Source organism: Staurois parvus, unplaced genomic scaffold (genome assembly GCF_062004578.1).
Source record: "Staurois parvus isolate SC_StPar_1 unplaced genomic scaffold, SC_StPar_1.0 ptg000019l, whole genome shotgun sequence".
NCBI lineage: Eukaryota > Metazoa > Chordata > Amphibia > Anura > Ranidae > Staurois > Staurois parvus.
The window spans coordinates 33,394,972-33,413,665 of record NW_028317815.1 but is presented as its reverse complement, the minus strand read 5'-3'; the positions used below and the strand labels follow the sequence as shown (position 1 = coordinate 33,413,665).

Sequence of the window (18,694 nt, the reverse complement as noted above, 5' to 3'; positions counted from 1 at the left end):
TCTAAGTAATTCTGGTCTTTTCTTGCCAGTTATCTTATATGGTATGATCAGTAGCAAGCATCAAGGGCAAGCCTTCTACAAAAATGTGTATACCACGTTATACGCATCAGATCTATACGCAAATCAATAACAAGATTATCAAATAGAATTTGGGAGGTGCAGTGTATTACATTTGACTTTAGAAAGAACTGACTGATCTGTAAATGAAGAAGACATGCATCTTTGAAAGGCCTTGCTTTGCAATAAGATACCCTTTATTGTTCTGCTAGCACTTTGACTCTTTTTCTAAGCTAATTGCAACAGCTTTGTAACTTCCATCCAGCACACTACTGACGAAAATTGTAGTAAATGCATAAACTGTGCCTTATTGATTTCTGTTGACATTTTACATGTCTCTTATGCATTCTTAACCTCTGTTTAGTAATTGCTAGTACAGAACACACTCATGGATAATAAGATCAAATTAGGTAACTAAAACGATATCTTAGCAACAAAGTGCTGTATTATTAAAGAATGCATATGTGCATGTACCACTATAAGATAATAATCTTCACATTCAAATGAGTAGTTTGGAAATTTGAACTTCTCAGTGCTATATCCTGTGCAAAATGAAAGCCTTCATTTTCTTCTCTTAATATGATAAAAAAAAACATACTTTATCTAGCTTATAACACATATCATTTTAATGTCTGATATTTTGCTTCAACCAGTAAAAGTTTTAATGTATTTTTATCATACCTGGGGGTTAAAAACTAAATCTGTTTCTACAGGCATGTTGAATCTTGTAATAGAAAGCATTGGCACAGTTGTAGGTACTAGATAGAATATGTGCAGATTGCATGTTTGGGATTTGAATATCAATAGTTTCAAAGATAAGAAAAGGGACAGCATCTCTGGGAAGCATTATCGCAAGTATTGTCACAAGTGAATACTTGTGTATATACCAAGCCCCCTAGCATTTTATGAATGAATATTTTATTGCTGTGGATCTCAAGATAATTCCAGCTCTCAAAAATTGTTTGTAAAGATGTATTATGCTTTCTTTATATAAAGAGAAAATTCAATATTTTAATAGTTTGAAAAGAGAACTGCCTGTTTGCTCAATTTGAAATTAGGGCTTTAAATGTTAATAGTTAAACTGAGCATGTGCTTTGTCCATGCAAGGGCTAAGCAACAGGTTCATTTTAGCAGAAATCATCTAAAGGATTAACCATTCTACCCTGGTTGAAAAGTAGCTGTCTCCAACACTCAACCAAGTAAAATAGCAATAAATATAAAAAAATGTAATAAGCACCTTTCATCCTACAAAGTTAGCAAACACTAAAAATATAAAATTCATATTTTCCTGCAAATAAAAATACCTTTCTATTCTATGAGTCATTGACAGAATTTTGGCCTTATTGATGCCATAGATAGCAGGGACCACAGCTATGCCTCTTCAACCTCGTCTCCTGAATCAGTGTTTGCTTTTGCTGTTAAATCAGATGCAGTACCTGAGGAGCAGTTGAGAAGGATCCTTTGCCTTCTAAGGTATTGGATCAGGATGACACACCTGCTACAGAAATGTCTCCTAAATTAAAGGAGACCATTGCTGCACTTATTGATGCTGCACACTCTTGTTTGTCATTAGCACAGTCAATGTCTAAGGTGTTAAGTAAACTCCCAAAACTTCTTAGACATTAGACATCTTAGACATTACCAGTACACTTGCTGGTGGAGTCTGCTCTGTATAGAAACTGGCCTCACTCAGAGAAGGTTTTTTACTTCACCAACCATTTTGCCCAGCAGTATTCTACTGAGGAACATTTTCCAAAGAAATTAGCCCTTCCTGCCATTTCTTGCCTTATCAAGATTCTCACTGCCCCATAGAGAAAAAAAATCTGTGTTCAAGGACCTAGTAGACAAGAGGTTCCTTAGGGCTCCTTAAGGCTTTCTTTTCTTTGATGGGCCCTGCAATGCAATCTGCAGTTTTGTCTGACCACTGCTGTTGGTACTAAGCGTATGGCCACAAAATTCCAGTTCTATCCTTATTGATGCCTTTGTCCACAATCAGTCAGATATTTTAGTTACAGCCTTACACTACTGTGTGAACGACTTGGCTGATATATTTTGCCAAATTTCTAGGATGCGTCTTCTCTGTATCCACATACACAGAATTCTCTGGCTCAAAAGTTGGTCAGCTGAACTCCCATACAAGAGACAAATGACAGGTTTCCTTTTGAAGGCAAACTACTTTTTGATTCCTCTTTGGATAACTGCACCAAGATGATCACTGGAGATATGAGTAATCTCCTCCAACAGGAAAAAAGTCATGTCACTGCCAGTAGAATTTCTACTTTGGAGTTAGGAAGAGTTCTTTGCATCCCTCACAGTCTCCCAATACTAAATCTAAGACACAAACAAGCTTTCATAGGAAGACATGGACTTCCAAGCCAGTCAAGACTGGTGCCAAGGCCTCATGACAGTTTCAAAGTGCAGGACATCTGCCATTCTTCTCAGCTGTTTGGCCCAGAAAATCTCAGATGCCTGGGTCTAGAGTGTCCTTTCCAGGGGATACCAACTGAAGTTTTTCACTCCGTTTCTTCTTCATGCTTCCCAACTTGTCCTTTCCTCATAAAAGTGGGTGAATCTGCTTGCTGCAGTCCAGCAGCTCCTGTTTTAAGGGGTTATTAGTCTTGTTCCAGCAAGAGAATGCTTTCAAGGCTTCTACTCAAAGTTCCCAAGCAGAGTAGTTTAACTGTTCCTCAATCTGAAGACTCTCAAGTTGTTCCTAGGGGTTCACAACTTCTGACAGATGCTCTGTGGACTCTTCCTGTTCAAAGAGTCAGTGTCTATCCTGCTCCTCAGTTGCAGGCTTTAACGGTATGGCACAATTCAGTTTTAGGGAGCTTTAGCTACTCACTCTCTAGGTAAATCCTTTGTACAGGGAGTAGCTCACATTTCTATCACTGTTTTTCCCCTGTGTCCCCTGGAATATTAGAGCCCCCCTTTGAACATTTTAGGGATATTCCTTAGTCTGACCTTAACCGTAAGGTATCCTTTCTTCTCTGACTTAGCAAGCTTTTCTTAGTGTTGTAAAAGGATAAAGTTCTCCTGAAGCTTAAGGTCTTCTTTCCTCCTGAAGGTGGTCCCTGTCTTTCATCATAATCAGAACATTGGCCTTCCTTCCTTATGTTCCATTCCAAAACATTTTAAGAATATTTCTCCACTGTCTGCATGTAGTGCACTGGAAGAGTTTACTTCTTACCTACTGGTGCTTTCACGAAACTGGATTCCCTCTTTGTGCTTCCTGAAGGATTCAGCAAGGGTCTTCCTTCACCATCACTAGGTGGATCAGACAAGTTAACATTAGAGGTCATAATCTGCAAGATAAGGCTCCTCCCTTCCCTGGTAAAGCACACTCTACCAGATTTGTTCCTGGGATTTTGTGCATCAAGCACCTGTGTTTTAGACTTGCAAGGTTGCCACCTGGGCTTCTGTTCACCTGTTCCTTAAATTATGCCAATTTCAGGCATAAGGTGTAACAAGCTATTCCTTGAGCCTGTCTAGCTTTCCTGATCCATTTGTAATATGGATGCCCCCCCCCCCCCTCACCCAGTTGGATGTCACAGACATAATGATTATAGAGACGTAAAAATAGGATTTTTGACTTACTAGTAATTTATTTCCTGGAATACTGTACAGGATGTGTGTCCCTGAAGTTTCTTTTTTGAAGGTACCTGCATATAACCACGTCATAATGACTAAAAAGCCTATCTCCTGTACTGTACTTCAGGAAATGGATTTTACTGGTAAGTCAAAAATCCTATATTTATATTCACCTTATGAGTTTTGTGCTATTTGTATTAAATGGATTTGGGACTTTAGACTATCACACAGGAGACTTTAGATGTCCTTTAAGTTCTAATGTGCCATAATCTTTTCCTGGAATTAAGCCCTTAATTAAACCCTTAAATATTTAGTCTTCTTAATTAGGCCTGCTATTTAACACTCTAAGAATAATTCAGTTTAACATGTTCAGAATAGAACAATTAACCCCCCTGTGTGCTATTTATTTATTTATTTATTACCATCTGTGTCCATTTGAGAAGTTTGTCCTGTACTTCCTGTCCTACGGATACAACAGGAAGAGGTAATGCCATCTTAGACAGTTTTCACTGGAAGACATGTCCTCATTGAAAGATTTACACTCTATTCTTCTTCTAATGGAGATACAGTGAGAAATCAGATAGGGGTTCTGACTTTTCACTACTTTATCTAAAACAAAAAAATCACGGCAAAAGTTTAACCCTTTACCACTCTAAACAAGATGGAAATATTTGTTTTCTGTAGTTGAATTTTAATGTATTTCTCCATTTTCTTTATATATTTCATTTAGCTAAAGCTTTCAAGTGCACTTTGCATAACATCCATTTCTCTTCTTCACTTGTCAAGAACAGACTGAATAATTGATTTTCAGAGGAAATAGATTGTATGTTTTGTTAAAGTGAACCTGTTCCAATTCAAATTGTACATAGTGTGTAAAGATCCTCTAGGTAATCTTTACTGAGAAACGTATTTCAAAATGATCAGTAGATCCAAGGCTAAATGCAACTGGATGTATATACACATCTTAACATTCCTGTAAAGGTCCTTGACCCCATTCCCTTACACTTTCTACCTGGAGCGTTGTTAATAGTGAGTCATGACACGATTATATAACAGTACTAATAGCAAGGCTCAAGAGGCAGAAGGGATGCCAAAACCTTTATATCTGCTGTTTGTTTTACATGATGTTTTCACTGAGGTTAGTTTATGCCTTTCATTTATCATATGCTCCATTTGACTTTTCATATTTGAGAAGGGCTTACTTAAACACCCAACCAGTTACTGATAAAGCATATAATGTCTCCACTCATTTACACTAAATGTTAATATGTACATAACATATAGTGTAAACACTGAAACTAACCTGGCATATTACAACTAACAGAGGATAAATGCAATGGGTCTGCTTTGCAAGTAGCAAGTAAATTTTATCCTTTTTGATTTTATTATGGGCTCGCAATGCACACCAGCAAAGGATCCAGTATAAATATTTTTAAGTTTGCTTGTATTTTCCATTTTCTTAACATACTCCCAAGTAAGCAGGGACACACCTAAAAGTTTATGTGTGCATCTCATGTAGAACCAAAATATATCATTAGAGGCAATTTCCCTTTCATCTCATCTCCATAAAAGTGTGAGCGAGTTCTGTAAGATACAAAGGTAACCTGGGCAAGGTTGATACGACTGCTTTATATAACAGTGCACTGTGCACTGGTAAATGTTTGCATTTATGGATCAGATATAACAAAACTCAATGGTATATATTTAATGGCTTTTTGACCACTTATTGACTGCACTATAGCCTAATGACTGCTACAGCATGGTCATCCAGTTCTGAGCCCAGAACAAGTTCCCAGAACCGCGCCCCTCCCCACTCCCCCAGAAGTGTGCACCCGGTGCTCTCTGTAATCGCGGTATCCTTTGGACACAGCTGATCACATGACATGGTAAAGGGTCAATCAAAGCGGCCTTTTACCACACGATCAGCTGTGTTCAATCACAGCTGATCACCATGCAAACACACTTACCAGTTATCGGCAGTACTTTCCTCACGCTGTCACAACATAAGGATAGTACTGCCAGTAATCGGCAAGTGTGAAAGGAGACATCTACACTGATAATCAGGGCACTGATTATAAGTGCCCTAATTATCAGTGCAGCCCAAAAAGTGCCCATCAGTTCCCAACAGTGCTGCCAATCTGTGCCCAGCTGTGCTGCCAATCTGTGCCCAGCAATGCTGCAAATCTGTGCCCATCAGTGCTGCCAATCTGTGCCCATCAGTGCCACCAGTCAGTTCCATCTATCAGTGCTCCCAGTCAGTGCCACCTATCAGTGCCCTTCAGTGCTGCCCATCATTGCCGCCTATCAGAGCCCATCAGCGCTGCATATCAGTGCAGTCTCATCAGTGCCTCCTCATCAATGCCCACCAGTGCCACCTCATCAGTGCAGTTTATCAGTGCCCATCAGTGCTTCTTATCAGTGCCGCCTATTAGTGCCCATCAGTGCTGCCTATCAGTGCCCATCAGTGCAACCTCATCAACACACATCAGTGAAGGAGAAAAATTACCTGTTTGCTAAATTTTATAATTGAAACTAATTCAAAATGTTCATTCTTTTTTCATTTGTTTAGCAAAAAATAAAACATCCAGTGATGATTAAATACCACCAAAAGAACGCTCTATTTGTGTGAAAAAAAAATGTAATATGGGAAACAGTTTTGCATGACCGCACAATTGTCATTTAAAGTATGACAGCACTGAAAGCTGAAAATTGGCCTGGGCAGGAACGGGGTAAAAGTGTCCAGCAGGCAGGTGGTTAAACAGATCAAAAGAAAACAAATAAGAGAAGTTCATTGGATTTACACTTTGTCTATCAAGCTGGTCACAAAAAGTTACTTCTTCCATTTCAAGTAAATTGTTAACAAACATTTGTTTTTGCAGCTATGATAACCAAAGGTACAAAATCTACAGTTTTGGATGTTAACCTTGCATAGCAAACTGGACCCACACCTTACGCTAGATAGGATCAAGAATCGAATTTGCTATGTGTGTGTACATCCACACACTCATGCAAGAGCACATTTCAAGTGTACCATAGTGATTTATTCCTGCTCTTGCTTATTCCGTTTAGTAAATCAGGCCTGATGTCTCTATGTAAAACAACGTGTACAGCTGTATTTCATTAAAACAAAGCTTATCATCTAAACTCAAGGTAAATAGTGTATCACCAACAAAATACAGCAACACGCTGCCCTATCTCCAATTTAAAAAAAAAGTCCCTTTGTTTGAAAAAAAAAATGACAAATGATATACACGAACAATGACATTGGCTTATTCACTACTGGTGAAGTCAGAGATGGGTCTGTAGATAAAGTACAATAACAATTTATTAGAAAATCTTAACTGCAGTATTGAAGAAAAAAGTATATCATATAAATAAAAATATATACAAAATATATGTATATTGGGTCTATTAACAGTAACGTTAAAGAATTAAAGCAAACATGGCATCAATATAACATTAGAATACCAAAAGAGTTGTTATCAAATAATCACTTAATATATAATTAAAATAACACCAGTGAAACATAATAAACTTAACTGAAAATGCTTTTTAGACTTGAATACAGAACTTTATTTTTAGCCACGTAATCGTAAATTTCAAAGTTCATTGAACTGAATTGAGTCTTAATGCTCATTAAAAAAAAAAGAGATAAACAGGAGCCATAGTAAGTTAATGTAGTGATACATCCACAGTGATACTTAAAAAGGTTGACAGTGCAAAGGTAAATAAATACATAACTCTCACCAGAGCAGAAGAAACCGATCATTAAAGTAATGAGAAGATCTAGGATTGGAAGCTGCTAGCAAAAAGGACAGAATCATTTCACATATCACAAGCACAGCCTACTTTATCAGACGTGATAATTAGCCAGCAGCAATGAAAGGCAGTACCATTTTTCCATTTGTAGAACTGGCTATAAGTATATCAAGTGCTTTATTCCTGCCTGTAACTATACAAAATGTATATATATGTACTATATATATGTATATATGTCAGATAATTGTTACAGTAACATGCACACTCAGTGCTCAATGTATACAATAGAGTAGGTGGTTTTCCATACCTATGGGTATCTCTCCTCGTAAAAACACAAATAAGATGCTATATATTAAGTGTTCATGTGTGATACACAAGTTGGACCAACTGTAATGATAACATTGAGTTTTGAGGTCCTTTGAAAGACATAAAAGTTATGTACCCTAGCCTTCTTCTATATCCTACAAATAATTCATTATTATTTTCATGCATTTGTAGGCTTTGAGAATTAGTATGCGTTTTGTTTTGGAAGAGTAGAAGTGCAGGGATTGCATAATATTTTTGCCACAATATGGCATTCTACATGTACCAGGATATGCATATGCACTGCTGACATCTGTTTAGTAATGGCAATGGGGGTGCAGTGTGACCTTCTCTGTAGTTATTTTCTACTTCATTGCTCACTGCAGCTATGACCTGACAATCTCATCAGCTGTGTAAAGAGAAGTATAGAGAAGCCACTGTTTTTTAGGAGCCCAGCTGATCGACTTGGCCTATCTTACCAAACCTTTAGTTGCTGGAGCATCTTGCAGATAGATAAATAAATAAATTGGTTCATTGTGCATGCTGGCCACTAGGGCAGCTGATAAACATGCGATGCCAAGAAAAGAATTTTGTGCATTAGCTCTGAAATGACAATATGCTGGAACCACTCAGTGTTTAGATTTGCTTCATTTGGAAATCTTTTAAGTAGTAATAATAATGTTTTGAGGAAATTGAGTGGAACACTAAATTATTCTCTGAAACCCGATTTCTAACTGTGCAAGGCTAAAGAAGCTGAAAATCAATGTACTTTTAAAGTCATTAGAGAGCAAGAGTCAAACATGTCTGTGTTGCTGTGCCGAAGCTTTTAGTGAGCCATAGTATTATTACAAAATCAGCCAGAATCTGCATTCATTTCACAGTCTTTTTCTTCAAGATACCCAAGGGTGCTTGATGAATAAAATGGAAATTTCAAAAGGCTGTGTTTTTATTAGTTAAGGGGGCAATGAGCCTTGAAAGTGCTGCATTTGACCCACACGGTAGCCGATGCTGGCATGGGTAGCGTTGAGGGATTATGTATTCTAAGCACTAAAATGCTTTGTTTTAAGGTATACATACAAATAAGGTCTGGAGCCATTTAAGACTAATTTAAAATCTATAAACAAGTATTACAGCAAGTACAGTTCATTAAGTGTAAGACTTGGTGTTCATTTTTCATTATCTGTGCAAGTGTGTGTATCACTTTGTGTATATTGGTCTGATAGATGTTTAAAATGCACAAGATATTTGCAGTATTGAATATTGTAAACAAGTAGTCTAGTTGTAGAGCATAAATCTAGGTTAGCTGTTTGCCTCAGACATTGCCCCTTGGGGTTTGGCTCAAGATTGTATTCTTTATCTGCCTCCAGGTTCCTCAGTTGCCCAGTAGCTTCCTCTTATTATGTATGCTGGGGAAGCAGTGCCGGGTTGCAGTATCTGCATTCCTGCATTATTTTACTATTATTCCTGGTAGCAGAATTGCCCTATTATTCCTGGTAGCAGAATGGCCAGAATTGTAGGAGGGGAAAAAAATCTGCATTGGCCCAACACAGAGGGACCTGATCTTTATTTGCTGTAGTTTCTCTATCACTTACACATATCCTCCTCACCCACACCCAGTGACAGGTCAGAGAAAGGAGACACAGCACATTGATTTTCTTCTTATGCTGCTTCTTCCTCCCCCTATGTAAGTCGAGCTTTAGAGTGAGACTTCAAGAGGCTGAACCCAAGCCAAATTTCGGTTAATCCTTATACTCAGCCACTTTTACACCTGTGGGCAGAATATACATCTGTACATTGTTTTCTTAATTTCCAAAGTAGCAAGAATTAAATAAACACAATGTAGAAGGCTTAGCTTAGCCAGGAAACGGGTAGACTGAATTAAATGTGGGTTTAACATTGTACTTCAGTTCCTGATGTGGGGCTTTTTAAATATATTTGTTAAGTCAGAATGGATGTGTAAAACCAAAAACATTTATGTCACATAATCATTTGCCAAATGTTACTCTTCTGCTTCTAATATAAAAAATTCTTAATATGCCAAACAGTCAACACATTAAAGATTTAAGTATTTTGTAAATTAAATATGCTTTAAATGGAGTAATTCACTACTGCAAAACACATAGAACAGAATACTGAAAATCAATGTAAAATTATTTTTTTCATTTTTGGACAAAAAGTTGAAAACTGTGCTCTAAAATTAGGACTTAAGTGTCAAGTGGCAAAACAGCATTAGTCTGAAAGTAAGAGCTAACAAAACAACCTTTTTTTACCTTTGAAAGTAAAATGCCATTTTCAAAGGTCTGAGTCAGTAATTAAATTCTAGGAGTTTTATATATTTATGACTTTTTTTGTTTTAAATGATCTGCCAAAACAATAATATCATTCAATTACTTATTATATGTTAATTATATAAATTTTTTCTGTTTGATAAGAATTTTACACCATGCATTCAGTTTATATATGAAGTAAAGTGAATACAGACTGACATTTAAAATTGAAATACAACTTTCCTAAAGATTTTTATCAGAATGCAAAGGATAAACTGTTTGCAAGCACTAGTGGTTCATTTGCCATATTTGCTAAATATATTTTCTCAAACTTTATTAAGGTTTTAGTTAAAGTGAAAATGTGCTTTCCCCATGTAGGGCAAGACACCATGTTGACTTTAATCGTCCACCTTCTCATTTGCACATATTCTCCTTTACATCACTACCTAATCACTGCTCAGATGCCAAGAGCAGAATAAACTATCATTTATAAGCCACAAGTTGCTCACAATGTTGTTCACAATAGATTACGGATTCTTCCCATTTGACAGTGCTGGAATTGGGGTATTAGACCAATGCTGTCAAATAAATTGAATCATATGCTCCTCAATACCCGTAAGTGTTGGGTATTTTGTTTGCTTCTGGCAGCTGAGCAGAACATTAAAGTAGCAAAGGAAATGTGAGTATATTGTGTAGTTGAGAGGGAGAAATAATACAAACCTGTGTCAAAGCACACATTTTCTCCAAATCTGAATTCCATGTTTTGTCTACAAATTATTTTAAGTATAGTGTAGTGGTTTATTTACCCAAACCCCATATTTCAAATTTTGACCAGATATTTTAAAAGCGAGAATACAAAATCACTTCACCTCCTATAAATGTAGGATGTGTGGTCAAGCAGAGTTGTATTAAGCAAGCAGCAAAGAGGGACGATTAATGGGCCAGCTCATGGATGGCTTAGAAACAACACATTCTGGTCTACCAGCTAATGTGGAAAAAAGGGCAATTCAAGCACTATAGTCTTGACTTTCTTAACCACTTTCCAACCACCCTATAGTAGAAGTACTGCTACAGGGTGGCACAGCTGCGCAAAATCACGTATATATACATAATTAGCATTTCTCGGTAGGTGGCGCTCTCACGCGCGCGAGTCGCCGTGCCTGCACTGCTATTGGTGACTAGGGATGTCAATCACTGGGTCCTGGCCAGCACTCAGTGATCGTTGGGTAAAGCTAATAGGAGAGAGACCTGTGTGTAAACATAATGTAAAACACACACAGCACACAGTTGACTCTTTGATCACCCCAGATGTTAACCCCTTCCTGCCCAGTGTCCTTAGTACAGTGTCAGTGCTTTTTATTAGCATTGATCACTGTATTAGTGTCACTGGGGATGTCATTGGCAGTCAGTTCCCACCCAGTGTCAGAACGCCCGCCACAGTTCCGTTATAAGTCGCTGACCGCCACCACTACTAGTATAAAAAAAAGAAAATTCCAGTATATATACCGCCATTTGTAGACACTATAACTTTCACATAAACCAATTAATTTACACATATTGGGATTTTCTTTAGCAAAGATATGTAGCAGAATACATTTTGGCCTAAATGTATGAAGAAATTTGATTTTGTTGAATTTTTTTATTGGGTATGTTAAATAGCAAAAAGTAAAAAATATTTGGGGGGGGTTTCAAAATTGTCAGTCTTTTTTTGTTTATAGAGCAAATAATAAAAAACACAGAGGTGATCAAATGCCACCAAAAGAAAGCTCTATTTGTGGGAAAAAAGGACATAAATTGCATTTATGTATATTGCTGCATGACCACGCAATTGTCAGTTAAATAACGCAGTGCCATATTGCAAAAAATGGCCTGGTCAGGAAGGGGGGTAAATCCTCTGGACGGCAAGTGGTTAACGATAAATATATCAGATTATGTATTAAGACACATCTTTCATTGTTATTTGGGACATACATGTTTGATGTGTGGTTTTCATTTTGCCTGGACCTAAGCTTTAAATATAAATACATTGGTGTAGGCAACCTCAGCACTCCAACTGTGATGAAACTACAAATTATGGAGTTTGTAGTTCACCACAGCTGAAGTGCGGAGGTTGCCCAGCCCTACTTTACATGTTTTCACTTGATAAAGCACTTGGCAACATTGGAAAAGTTAACTATGTTACTGGAGAGGACACCAATAAGCTTGCAAAGACACTAACTAATTCAAACAACTATGAAACAACATTAATACTTTACAGGTATTATGAATAGAAGCCAATTCTTGAAATTAATTACAGTTAAAAGAATCTTATGTAAAGTCATTGTGTAATATTATGTAAATGCCTGCTTTAATTTGGTGTAACATCACTCTGAAAATATTATTTTTAAAACATTCAAAACCTAGTAAAAAATGTCATGTGATGTAATTGATATTTTTTTGTAGTCCGAGCATCAGAAATGGAAATTAAATCTAAAAATATGAGACATACTGGGTTTTTTTTTTTCAATAAGACATTGCAAAAAGGGGCAAGGATGTGAAAAGGGCGGCCACCCAAAACAACTAGTCAGAAAGGGGGGGATTTACTAAAATTGGTGCACTCAGAATCTGGTGCAGCTATTCATGGTAGCCAATCAGCTTCTAACGTCAGCTTGTTCAACTTAGCTTTGGCAAAAAACCTGGAAGCTGATTGGTTCTATGCAGAGTTGAACCAGATTTTGCACTCTCCAGTTTTAGTTAATAACCCCCCAAAGTGTCTTTTAACTGATCTCATTGCAGAAAGGTAGAATTAATTTGGATTTGGAATTTGGATGCAATGGTTCCACCCTTGCGCTTTGCACTGCCTTATTGTATAAACTAAGTGGTGATATCCATAAATTATAAATACAACCACTATATTCTCTATTATACTGTATTTACATCGGATAGTTATGGTTCCTTTTCTGCCTATATAAATAGTCATAATAATCATGGGAAAATAAGAAAACAAATAAAAGCTTATACAGTGCCTGTAACTGATTATCTGTAGATCTCTCTCTAAATATGTGTATCCACCAATGGCTGAAAAGAACACTTCCCCATTTTGTTTTTTGTTTTTGTTCTTTCTTTCTTCTATGATCGGATTAGCAAGTCAGCACTGTAAGTACCAAACCACTAAAAAGTTCCAGGAGTTGTTACTTTCATGTACTACTGAGAACAGTGTCGTCTTGTGGCCGTTCTCGTAGACTGTGTTGGTTTAACAAGCGTCCAACCCTTTTGTCTTGTTGTTTTTTTTTGTCTTTCCTGCCCCCTGTCCCCTTGTCCCCACAGGCTGTGCGTTTGTTACATTTTCTACAAGGGCAATGGCACAGAATGCAATCAAAGCCATGCACCAGTCTCAGACCATGGAGGTACTGTATCATCTGCCCTTTCTTTGTTTTCTTTGTGCAAATTATTGGATAAAACAAAAGTCATTCTTTCCTGTACAGACTGTTAACATGAAAATCACAGATCCAAAAACCTAACACTGGCCTCTCATCACACCATATATTAGCCTTCCACAGCGAGTTAAAAGGCTACCTAGTCATCTGCACTGCACATTTTAGGTTAATTAGAATAGGGCAGAATCATGTGTAACCAAGAAATGCATTATGAAAGCCTTCTACAAACACTTTCAAGTAGCCCCAAATATAATAAAGTGAAGGTTTGTCTTCTAGGGTTTGGAGGGACTTTGTCTGTATTTAAATTGGGAAGCTGGAATGGAGACAAAAGCACCAAAAAAGTATTAAACCATGTAAAGAAATGCAAAAAAATACAAAATGAAATGCAAAAATGCAAAAAAAGGAGGAAGAACAAATAGATTCCTTTAGAGACTTAAGTATGTGTCATTGAATTACAAGGATACTGTGCAGCTGACTTTTTTATTAGTAGCTATTTCAGGTCAAAGACAAATCAGAGGATAGCTAAAGCCAACCCATAGGCCAGACTGACTGAAATCTATGTTTATGGGGGCAGAAAAATTCCCATTGGTTGGTGGTTTTCAAGTAGGCACATCATCTGTGTAGGCCAGTATCACTACTGTTCTTAAAACAAGAATCTAGGGGGAGTGCCTATGACACTCATAAGTTTAATTAGTAGTAAGTAGAAGTAGTCCCTTCGGCCCAATTCTCAATATTTTCTGCTTTGTTCAGCATTGTTCAGCTTTTATCTTTTACAAAATAGCTTGTTAAAAAATTAATGCATTTCTTTGGTGACTTAGACTTTGGTGACTGAGATTTCTTATAGGACACAAGGAAAGCAACAGATAAAACTATCCTATATACACATACCCTAGCTAGAGATTTTGGATCTAGTATATAATATTACATCACAAGGGAGTATCCCAACAGTGCAGTTAAATGAAACAGATAATACATATGAACATGTCATGGCAATGTCATTAAAACATAGCATCTCCCTTATGCATTATTCTAACAAACCGTATTGAATGGCAGAAAAGTGTAGTGATCAATGTTAATATTCTTTATTATCTACTTGGGTATTCTATGTTTATACTGGTTTTGGAAATATCTCTTGTGTCCAGTAGGAGGTGATCAAACATTGCTTCGTCTATGTGGAAAACAAAGACCATGTGAAATAATGTGTTTATATGTACATCCCACAGATCAATGTAGATTACTGCCAAAAACTCCCTTGCCAACATATAGAACCAATTGGACACAATGGAAATGGCAAAACCTTTATGGGCATAACAAAGTAATACATTATAGTTTAGTTTTTCTTGTCCTTCCTGCTAAAAAGCCATGCTATCAGATATAATTTGATCCCACACATACCTAACATGTGGCATACTGATCTAGAGCTATATATTACTCTTAATCTCCATAGCCAGCTCTTTTATTTCTCATAAATGGGCCTTCAAAGGACAATATGGCTGATTAATATCACCACTCTCTGTCAGATAACCTTGCAATTACCAGACTTTAGGTCACCATGGTTCAACAGACCTAAATCAACAGCCAGCAGGCAGTTTCTCCAGAGAGTTTCCTATTTTAAATCACCAGTGACACCTAGTCTTGACTTGTAGTCACACAGCAAACCAGCCTTTACATCGTAAACTACAATTTTTTATCTCCCGCCTGAATAGTTGTTGCTTTAACACTATCACTCCAAGCAAATTTGAATTCCTATCTTGTAATACAGCATTCTTTTTTTAAAAAAAATCACATTGACTTCATGGCAGTAAAATAACATTATTCTGCAAAATAAAGATAAAACAGGGGATAACAATTATAATGAAATAAAATTGCATCTTAGAAATAAAACTCTTAGGGCAAATTTTATGCCAGAATACAATAAAATAAAATACAAATCCAAGCATCTGTGATCTAACCTGCTCGTTGTTTGTCAGTGATCTAAATGTCCCCAGTTTGTGTGGCATGGCATTTAGGCCTAGAGGAACCTGAAATGTGCTGTTGATTTACAAGATGAAAAAATGTCTACATATGAAATGTCGCATTGCTACAATACCACCTGTGTTTGTTGCACAATTATCTCAAACATTAAAAAGAAAGGTTCGTTTTGATACAGAGCACTGACTTCTGAAATTACAGCTTGGCCTACTGTGGTCTTGCAATTATATCTTTGAAATCCTACACAGAAAATTGGTTCCCACTTTATCAAAGTGATATTTAACCTGTCTAAGCTATCTTTTTTAACTACTTCAGTGAAAGGAACATGCAGAAATAGATTTCATAGATGGAGAGAAAAAAAGCTTGCAGTATATTAACATAAATTCTTGCAGAGTATATTAAAAGGTACAGTGAATTTTAGCATGCACTACACTTTAGAATTTCCCAACCTGTATATGTTGTTGAACAGTGTATTTGGCAGGCACACTGTCTAGAAATATTATAGTGCATAAAGATGAATACGTCAGTTATACATATGTGTCTGTTACATTTATGTAATATACTGTCAGTTGGATTATATTAAAAATATTTTATACTAGGCTTGCCTTTTATCACTTTGGATGCAATAAACTTTAGAGCAAGTTTACAGTTACCTCTCAGACTACAGTACTGAACCTCTTTGCAAGAGTGTGTTGTTAATCATATCATTGTACATAATTAGGATGGAGATAGTGTTTTTAGGTGATGATCAAATAATTAGGGGTGCAATTCAGTTGAAGCTAATGATGTGATGACATCAGTAGCTTTAAGTTAACTGATATATATTCAAAGGTAAATAATGGTATACTACTGAAAATTATCAACTGTAATCTCAAATTTAAAAACTACAATAAAATATTCAGATAGCATATAATTCAGTACCACTAATAATATGATCAAGTTAACTCAGCTGCTAATTCATAGTGAACAATAAGATTTTCATGCTGATCTTAAAAAAGGGAAATCCAGCTGATTTGAATAGGTTATTATACTTAACACATCAGCTTTGTACTAACTTATTAATTTTACCTGTATAAGACTTTAAAAGTTCAGATATACCCAGGGGCGAACTGACCATTCGAGCACTCGGGCACTGCCCGAGGGCCCGGGGTCAGTAGGGGGCCCCATGAATTGCCCCTGGTACCTTTTTTATAGGCTTTTTTGAGTGTGGGCAAGGACACAGGGGCCCCATGATCCCCTATTGCCCGGGGGCCCCATGAGTTGTCAGTCCGCCCCTGGATATACCTTTTAGGTCTATCCAACTTGCTCCTGCAAGGGAAAAAAATGCTTCCTGATCCCTCGAGAGGCAATCGGATATTCCCTGAATCAAATTTGCCTATAAGTGTTAGTAGCCAGTTATATTCTGTAGCTCCATATTTATAAAAGTGTTAATGCAATATTCTCCAGACATTCACTGCAAGTGAATCAGTCACTATTTTAAAACACATGCACCAGGAGTGCCTCATTCACTGCTTAAAAAATACATGCCCTATTGTACATTACCAATCTGAAATACAAGCTGTATATTATAGAAGTAAATAAAATTTCTTATCAGTGCACTTTGAATATGGAGGCATAAATTAAACATCATATCCATGTATTCATAATTAGCACCCTTGTGTGATTGGAAACTGAAATAACCAAAATGGCATTGCATTGACATATTCTTAAATACACCTTCAAATTACTCTCACACCATCTACACTTGTATACAAAGGGACCAAATGAAAAATTAACAACCAAGTATTTAGTCTGTGATTATGTCATGGTCTTTCAGAATTTTGCACAAAAAACATTACTATTGAAGCTTCCATTACTGGTTGATTTCAGCATGCATCTATACTGTGTTCTGTATACTGTAATTATGTGTATAATAATTTTCTATGGCTATGATATTGTGGTGTTATGTGCTGTGTTTTGAAATCAAAACGTGTCAATAGACTTGATATTTTTTTTAATCTTGCTTTCTTCTTGTGTATGTTTGTTTATTTGTTTGCAATGCTAGTCTATCCCACAGCATGTTGGGTACTAAATCATCATTATGGCACCATGTTGTGACCCATTAATCTGTGGCTTTGTTAAATGAGAGGTGAAAAGCACAGTGCATGAAAAATGTCATAATTTAATTGTTTTCAGTTTTTCAGATGTAATGAGATTGGCAACCTAAATCTATCTTCTTTTAGTGAACAGAACATTTGAACTTTGGTTGAAAATCTTCAACTTGTAATCAAAATATTTTTCTTCCAGGACCATGCCTTTATGACAGTATAGTACAGCAATTTGTTAACCAAGATACATTACAATTAGTCCATAACTGAATATCCAAATAATAAAATTAACTATATATATATATATATATATATATATATATATATAAAATTGGACTGCATCTGGTTACAGTGTAAACTAATCAAATTATCAGTATTTTTCCTGAGGGGAAAAAATATTTTTATGTATTTATTTGATTTCCCCACTTAAATTATATTTGTTAAAAAAAAAAATGTGAATTTGTCTAAAAGTCTAAGTAATAACATAGAAATTACTTCATTTTGTTTTCTTCACCTCACCCAAATTTACAAAACAGAGTATTATGAGTTAGTAAAAATCCTAGGATGCCCAATTTATGTGAAAATCAGCTCCAAAAACCCTTTTATTTAGTTTTGTATAAGATGGTAAAGAATTAGAACCACTGTCAGATTTTTGTTGATGTATGTGCATTTCACTCACTAAAATACAGGCAGTCCCCGGATTATGAACAAGATAGGTTCTGTAGGTTTGAATTAGTATGTAAGTTAGAACAGGCACATTTTTTAAGTAAAACTCCAGCCAATAAATCATTTTTAAGTTTTGGATAGCATAGGGAAGGGTGGGATTGCTGACAGGTTCGCCGGACAGTAGGTGGCACCATGCGGTGAACAGCAAGATGGCCGCCCACCGGTTTTCCGCTGCCTCCGTTCTTAAGTATGAGTCGGATGTAAGTCGGATGTTTGTAACTTGGGGTTTCCTGTGTATGTAACTTTTATTAGTAGCTTGTGAGGGGTTAAAACCTCTGTCAGTCCCAACAGGGACAGTAACAGCAATAAAAACCCAAGAGGGAATACCCTTCTTCAATCTATCCAAAACAAAATAAAATGTTTTGGCTGGAGTTGCAATTTAAGGAAAGCTGGCTGAATATTTGGCATTTGATTGTTTTAGATACAAATTGGCCTTAATGAAAATCTGAAATTGGCTAAAAGGAAGGACAAGAACAATTACTTTATTTTAGGAGTTTAATATTTCTAAACACAAAAT

General features: G+C 36.4%; 1 protein-coding gene across 27 annotated transcripts in view; it reads left to right on the top strand.

Moving 5' to 3' along the window:
* Positions 1-18,694, top strand: part of CELF2 (CUGBP Elav-like family member 2) — a 639,281-nt gene that overhangs the window by 542,089 nt on the left and 78,498 nt on the right. For all 27 annotated transcript variants that reach the window (XM_089686480.1, XM_089686562.1, XM_089686390.1 and 24 more), the window contains one exon: positions 13,284-13,363. In XM_089686480.1, coding sequence (XP_089542606.1) covers positions 13,284-13,363 — 80 coding nt within the window. The remainder of the gene's footprint in view (positions 1-13,283; positions 13,364-18,694) is intronic.